The sequence below is a fragment of the Pipra filicauda genome, unplaced genomic scaffold (assembly GCF_003945595.2).
Source record: "Pipra filicauda isolate LSUMZ 115617 unplaced genomic scaffold, ASM394559v2 scaffold25_size4600443_pilon, whole genome shotgun sequence".
NCBI lineage: Eukaryota > Metazoa > Chordata > Aves > Passeriformes > Pipridae > Pipra > Pipra filicauda.
Genome location: NW_024104376.1, coordinates 2,303,537 through 2,311,346, shown reverse-complemented (window position 1 = coordinate 2,311,346; position 7,810 = coordinate 2,303,537). Strand labels below are relative to the sequence as shown.

Genomic DNA, 7,810 nt, shown 5'->3' with positions numbered 1-7,810 from the left:
AACAATCCAGGCCAGACAAAGTGACCAAGTCATTGCTCAACCTGCCCACTTATCTCTGGAGAAATTCTTTCTTAAGCATAAACCTACTTGGGGTTTCAGTGGAATAGGCTTTTTGTCAGCAGAGCGCCCAGCGTGTTGAAGGATGTCAGAACACGGGCTACTATTGTGAAGCTGACAAATTTTAAGGTTGACATCTGTTGGGGGCTACTGAGTAAGATGCACCCATTGTCAAGAAGTGGTGCTGGCATTTGCCCATGAATCAGGATATTTTACAGAATGTCATCACTTGGTAATGAAATGCTCCCTGGTAACGATGGCTCATGAACACAAAAATAGCCTTTGCCCATAATAAAGTTTTGCAAATAATGCTTGCAGGAAGTGATTTGCTAGGAATCAATCAAGCAGATCCCAGAAAAAATGTGACAGATGGTAACCCGACATTACCACAACATCACCAAACTACTTCTTACTCACACTTTAAACAACCATTTGGACTCAGGTCTTCAAAGAAAAATGTTAACTCTCACTCTACAGCTGGTTGAAGCTGAATTGTCATCCCGCAAAAAATTCTATCCTTAGAAGTCACTAAAAGGCAGAATAAAATTAAAAGTCTGAAATGTCCTTTAAAGTAAAAGAAAAAAAATAATTCTGTTATCGATATCCTATTTTGATGCCTTCAGGCTATCTGCCCTTGCTTTATTTTTAGCTGCCTTAGGCTACGAACAAACAAAAATTTTAAAACATAAAAATAACACTATCTTTATTCGAAGTTATAAATACAATGAAAATTTAACAAAATAGATTTGAAATAGAAAATACAGGAAAGAACAAATACTTTCCTGTTTGCGCTTTGATTTTTTGAATGTAAAAGTGTGTTGAAATCATCATATCTCCATTTTTCACAGCCTAACACCTTCCGACAGAAAAGTATTCCACCTGAACAATTTTGATAAGGTCTCTCTAGGTTGTGACCAGGTGCACTTGAGTTACAGTGGTTTAGCAAGTTACTCATCATAATCAGTGACATGGACAGTTTCTCCTTTCAAATTTGCAAGGTAAAACCGATTATTTTACATTATATGCCTAATTTACTTGTTACAATTTATTGAGGCTTGAAATTACTACTTCATTTTTTGGCTGTATACCTGCATGCTCTTTCATCACTGTATGAAGACTTGTTGCTTACTACAGAGAAGACAGCTCTGATTTATTAACTAAAGCATTAATGCAGTCCTTAAACAACAGCTTTTCTTTATAGGAGGTTTTTCACCCTCCTCTCTCATATGCACTGTGCACTCCACAACCTTTTACACTGAAATTTCTCATTCCCAGAAAGGAGGTTAGCCAAGTCGCTGTTTGCCCTAAAACAAGGATCATCCCAGAAACAGAGTGGCTGAAGAAAGCAAAGTAGGCCACCAACTTTCCCTGCCGAATTGCTGGCTGTGACTTTGTCCCAGGGGAACGCTGTCATGCTGGTTATGTGACAGCACCAGAAGCTCTGTATGAGATGGGCAGGTGTCGCTATTACAAGCCTCTGGGGACGTTTGCTGGACCTGTCTATGGGAGCGAGGGTCATGCAGAGCTCCAAAATGAATCGCCTGGTCAGACCTGTGCAGGGTTTTCCTCTCCAAAGCAGAGGGAAACTGCTGCCCCAGCCTGTGCTGCCACGGCCCTGCTGGAGACAGGGCGCCTGTCCAGCCTTTACCCTCAGTGATAAATTAACATGCAATATTAATTTATGCATGTACCCAGGTACTGTCTGAAATGAAGCAAAATATGCTGGCATGCACACTGACTCTTCTCAGGCAGAGTTTATAAGATAAATTTTAATTTTAATGACTCAAATTTCCAAACTGCCCTCTCAGTCATGGCTGTTCACATACCGCCGTGTGTATGTAAAGACAGACCCCTCACACCCCTTTAACGTCTAAGGCTGATTCTTCCATACGTACACGTTCCTGGTTCTACAAGTGGTTCTTATTAAACCACAAAGCAACACAGCCTGTTTTCCTGGGCGTGCAGCTTCCCGGGGCTGGGCGGCAGCAGGACCTCTGGAGCTCTGCTCCCCAAAACAGCGGGACACTGCTCCATTTATGCCAACGGGGGTCTCGGGGACCCTCGGTGCTGCTCCTGTTCCGCTGTTACACGTGTAGGGCGAGCCACTGACTGCCTACGTGCAGAAACGGAGGATTTCGACCAAATGTTTCGCAAAATTTGGCACAGTTAATGTGCAAACTGAATTACTTTAAAACCCCACATTTTATACAACCTACTCTCACACCCTTGGGTATCGTCTGGCATGTGTGGGACAGGATGAGGGAATAGCCGCACAGCCGCTGCCGGCTGTACAACCCAGGGTGTTGCTTTGCTGAGGGCTCTCAGCTCGGTATCGGGGGTGTCGAGGCAGATGCTTTTCACCGGCAGAGACGAATTTCGGCCATTTCGGCGAATGTCACCAGAAGAAAACCGCTTCTTCGCCGAGCCGAAGACACGCAGTCGGCGCCTGCCCTGAAGTAGGGACGAGCACCAGTACCAGTACCAAAACCCAGACCGGCGGCAGCGGGACTCGAACCCGGGTCCCGAGTGCACCGGCCGCGCGGGGCCAATGGGCGGCCGCGCCGGTGACGCGGCGGGGCGGGCGGGGCGCTCGGTACGGGGTCGGACGGGGGCGGGCGCTGCCGCCGCGGGAGCGGCACAGGCGGGCGGAGCGGGCTGTTCCCGGGGAGAGCAGGCAGCGGGTCGGGTGCTTTAGCTGCAGTCTGCTCCACTGGGGTTGGCAGAGACTCTCCCCTTCCACAGGCTGCGCCACGAGGACCGGCGTCATCTCGTCCCCTTTTTATACAGAGACCGATTATTTTTTTTTCCCACTTAATTTTTTGGGGTGCGCTCTCGCCCAGCGCCGCGGGCGCCCGCTGCCCTGAGCGCTGCCGTGCCGGGAGGCGCGGGGGGCCGGGGCCGCGATGCGCAGCGATGGGCCCTGTGGCTGCCCCCGCATGGGCGCGTAGTGCCCGCTCGGCGCTGAGTGCCCGGGTGCCGCGGAGCGGGGCGGGGAGGCGCGTGTAGGAGAGAGGCTGGATTTTATCCTTTTTCCCGTTGTAGACGTACAGGCAGACAGGGGTACAGGTGTGTTGGGGTGTTGTTTTTTTTTTTTTTTTTCCTCCCCTCACTGCCTATATCGGCTTGTTTACCCCCCCCCCCCCCCCCATTTTTGGGTTTTTTTTTGTTGTTTTGTTTTGGGTGAGGTGGGAGCCCGGGGTGTCTGATTTTCCTCCAGCTGAGCAGTGCAGTTGCAGCGGTAGCGGTGAAATCCTGCTCCTCCAGTGAGCTCGAGCCAGGAAAATGGAGGCTGTGATAGAGAAGGAATGTAGTGCGCTCGGAGGGCTCTTCCAGACCATCATAAGCGACATGAAGGTAAGAGGCTGAGGGGTCTGGGGGCGGCACAGGGGAGGGGAGGTGTCTTCTCACCTGGCCTGGCGAAACTTCGCCCCGGGCGGTGCAGCCGCATCGGGCTCTGGTGGCGGCGCGACCTTCCCCCGTGGCGCTGGGGGACCCTCCCCGGGGCTGGGACCAGCCCGGCAAAGGGGCCCCTGTAAATGCTTCACACCCCAACAGGGTTTGGGGCTTGCGAGTTGCTTGCAGGACACCACCTCTCCCTCTCTCTTCCTTCCCTCCTTTCGCTGTCTCTCCTGCTCAAACATGCAAGCTATTACCTTGCACCAGGGTCAGCGTTTTCCAAGCCTGCCTTTTTTTTTTTTTTTTAAACATCTTTTTCTTTTCCTTCTCCTCCTTTTTTCTCCCCTGGTTTGGACTGTCAGAGCGGTAGCAGAATGGACGCAGCGAGGCGGCAGCGTGGTGCGGAGGAGCCGGGCACGGAGCATGTCAGCCTGGGGTGGGGCTGGGAAGGGCAGTGGGGATTTCGGTGCCAGGCTGATGGGAGCGATGGAGAAAAATCTCAGCCTGGAGATGCTCAAAAGTTGATGTGTGCCTGGATTAAAATTGCGGGTCGGTCGGTTATGCGATATTATTTTCACGCTGTGTATGCTCAGGGAGGTGGCATTTGCTTCTTTCTGTGCGTGAATCCAAAGGTCTCAAGTCGCCGGGTCTCCTCTCCACCAGCCACCAGAAATCTGAGTGTGCCGATCCTGACTGCCAAAGGGTCCCTTTGAGAGGGGCGCTCCCAATATATCCTTGGCAGCCAAGGGCACTTCTGCAGGGTTTTCTTTGGGTGAGCGGGTGCCTCCCACCCTTCTCTCGTGGAAATAAACAGCGTAAAAGCCTCACTGTGTTCTGTCAGTCATGCCTTCCCCAAACCCCAGGGCCCGCGGCGCCCTGCCCCCGGCAGACGGCCCTACTGCAGAATACTGCAGTGTTCCCCTGGACAAGGGCAGCCTGTCTTCATCCCAGGGCTGACTGGGAAGGATGCAGTTGTCGGGAGATGTTGAGGGACGCGTCAGATAATGGGGGGCCGCCGTAATTTCAAGGCAGCAACCGAGCACGCGGTGCTGCTCCCAGCCAGGGGCTCGGGATTTCTCTGGGTGTTCTCATCCATGCAGGGCTCGTGAGCAGGGAGGGCTGCGGGAGAAAGAGCTGCCAGGTGGGGTTGGAGGAGGACAGGATCTGCTCTAGGAGGGAGCCTAGCAGAGGTGAATGGCTTCTAATGTGTATTTTTGTGGGGGGTGGAGAACCTGTTTGCACTAGAAGTTATTTTTTGGCAAGGTTCATATGCACTGTCCTCTCAACACATCTAATGAGGAGACATTTAATTAAAAGCGTGACTTGTCAAGAGCAAGCAGATTGCAGAGAGGAGAGAGAGTGTGTATCTGTCAAGACAGTGTTGCAGTCCTGGAGGTGGTGGTCCTCGGGCTCTCAACCCCCTTGGATTTAATAATGACTGCAGTTTAAAATAAACCTCCCAAAAAGCAGGAAGCGATCACAAATCCTGGAGTCCTTTCAGTGGGCTGTGCAGGGAGCACGCAGATGTTCTGTTCCAGATGCAGTGTGGTTTGGGTTTCATCACAGAGGGACACTGAGTATGTTTATTCTCTCCTTCTTTCCATGAGTGATGCATTTGGGTTTTCTTGCTCTTAAGCCAATGGGCCTTTGTTATGTGGTTTTATTTTTTCTTCTACACATTGCTACTTGCATGGAAATGCTGCTCATCAGAAACATGTTGACATGAGCTTATGGAGATGGGCACAGGTGTGAATATTTTTTTCTTAATGCTCCATAGTAGTGGAACCTGTTTTGTGAACTGGCAATTACCGAGGGGGGAGATTTGGAAGGAATCACAGCAGATCTTTAGCAGTATGGTGGTTGTTATGGTTTGGAAAATCTGCTTGTTATTTAGCAGGAGTAGAACAAAGAATTTTTACCTGTAGTTTGGTTTGATGCAGCTGATGCCGTACTGCTGATGAGATGCACTAGGATTCTTTGTGAATTGTGCACAAAGGAACGTGACAATTTTTAAGAAAAAATAGCTATTTTTTGATAGCTAACCAGAACCTTTCAACTAATCATACCTTTAGTAGTAAAGTGAAAATTAGCATTTTAAATGCTGTTTCACGTAGTCAGGTCTGTGTGGGCAGGCTTCTGGCAGGATCTTGGAGATATTGCGTAGGGGTCTGCCCACACTTACCCAAGTGCACTATCTGTGCTGATTTCTCATCACAGGCTGTGATCAAGGCCCCACATGCCCTGCAGTGCTGAGGGATTTGCTGCAGCATCCGCCTTTTTTTTAGCTAAACAGTTCGCAGGTTCTTTTATCGTGTATTGCTCTGCCTCAAACTTTGTTGTAAAGATGGTAGGGTTAATCAACAGGGTAAATTACTCTGAAGTCTTGCCAGTGGATGCAGATGGGTGCTGCAGCTGAGGTGATGAAGATACAGTACACGTGGACTGATTTTTCTCTTTGTTCACAGTAATACAGAACTAGCTCAGGTGTACCTGTTGTTAATTTTGAGCTCTGCCTGATCTTGACAGAGTTACAGAAATGGGAATTATAATTCTGAGCAATGTGATTTTTTCCATTTTTTTTCTGTATACTGCGTTAACTTTGAAACTTAATATGGGGAATATATGTTGGTGTGACTAACATATCACATTTTTGATAGCAATATTATGTCTTGCTGGCTGAGATTTCTTGAACTGTCTTTATTGTTTTCTCCAGAAACCCCAAATTTCTTTCCACCCTCTACCAAAAGTATTTCTGGAGCTAATACTCAACAAAATATGCTCCAAAATAACTCAGTGTAAAGCTAAGTGAATTAGAGAAATTATATTATTGAGTAAATATAGATATGGTTAATAAACATCCCATTAATATAGCACATTATTGTACATCACAGAATCACAGAATATTCTGAGGGGCCCACAGAGATTATCAGGTCCAACCCTTAGCCATGCACAGGATACCTCAAGAATTACACCGTGTGCCTGAGAGCATTGTCCAAATTCTTCTTGAACTCTGTCAGGCTTGGTACTGTGACCACTTCCTTGGGGAGCCTGTTCCAGTGTCTGACCACCCTCTGGGTGAAGAACCCCTTCTAATATCCAACCTAAACTTCCCCTGACACAACTTCAGGCCATTCCCTCGAGTCCTGTCACTGGTCACCAGAAAGAAGAGATGGGTGTCTTCCCCTCTGCGTCTCCTTGTGAGGAAGTTGTAGACTGCAGTGAGGTCTCCCCTCAGTCTCTTCTTCTTCAGGCTGAACAGAACATCTGGAACTTCAATCCCCTGACAGGGGAAGTCCGTTTTTTCCATGCAAAACAAGGGTCATGTTTGTTGAGTAGTATGGTGGTGTACATGATGACAGGGTTGTTTGTGGAAAGTCCACAATGGGAGTTGTACTTGGCCGTTGTGCTCTAGAATTGGATTTCGATGCTTTGAGATTTCAGGATCAGATTAAAGAATCATAAAGGTTGGAAAATGTCTGCCCATCCCATCCTTAAGTTTTGATCCATTGTCACAACCCTGCTGTTTCCTACAATACATCACTGAGTACATGACACTTATGGTTTGTTATAGTCTTATGCAAGATGTTTTTCAATGCAATCAAAGTTTATAAAAGCAAAAATAAAATGTGCTTGTTCCCTAAGAGGACTAGTTCTGTGTGCTGCGTGCAAACGCTGTGCAGTTTCTCTTTGAATGCAGCATATTTTCTGTAGTTCCTCGTGGGAAGGAAGTATTTGATCTGAATGGTTTGTAATTCATTTTTGCAATTGAGAAATGAGATGCTGCAATGTACTGTTATTTTAAATATTTCTTTTAGTGCAAAGCAAATCAGCGCAGATAATTTTTGGGAGGGCCTGTTGCGGATGGATTTTAAAAGACCTTGTCTTCTTATGCAGAGATTTTCTGTCATGCTGTTTTTCCTTTTGAGTTCATTTTACATTCCTTTTAATCACATTGTTCTCTGCTATCCTGAAGAAAAAGACAACATCTCTGAAAACATTGAAATTGGCAGTGTTTGTAGTTTGCTTGATGGTGTTTCTTTGGCTTGTAGCATGTTCTTTATTTGTCTTGCCTCTTCTGCCAGCATGTGTTTTGACAGAGCAGGGGCTTGCTGCATGCGTACAGCACTTGACATCCATGGGGTGGTCATGGGAGGAACATGAGTTTAAGGAACACTGTGACTTCATTTATACCAAGTGGGAGGATTTACTAAATTTTTATGGGTCAGATTTGGATTACCAATTAGTCTCATTCATCTCCCCACATGTGAGAGATGTGCAGATATTGTTGTGTTAGTGAACAAAAACAAGGTTCCCAAAGGAGGTGTAAGATTGGAAAATTTTAGAAATTCTTGTATTT

At 47.4% G+C, this 7,810-nt stretch overlaps 1 protein-coding gene across 11 annotated transcripts in view; it reads left to right on the top strand.

Moving 5' to 3' along the window:
* The first annotated feature begins 2,703 nt into the window (after nt 1–2,703).
* Nucleotides 2,704–7,810, top strand: part of MTSS1 (MTSS I-BAR domain containing 1) — a 126,433-nt gene continuing 121,326 nt past the window's right edge. For 5 of the 11 annotated variants that reach the window (XM_039382154.1, XM_039382151.1, XM_039382155.1 and 2 more), the window contains exons 1-2: nt 2,706–3,123; nt 3,275–3,411. In XM_039382154.1, the coding sequence (XP_039238088.1) occupies nt 3,340–3,411 (72 nt within the window). In that variant the 5' untranslated portion in view covers nt 2,706–3,123; nt 3,275–3,339. Of the gene's footprint in view, nt 3,124–3,198; nt 3,412–7,810 lie in introns of those variants that run through there. The other 6 variants (XM_039382149.1, XM_039382156.1, XM_039382148.1 and 3 more) reach the window with 3 other exon arrangements.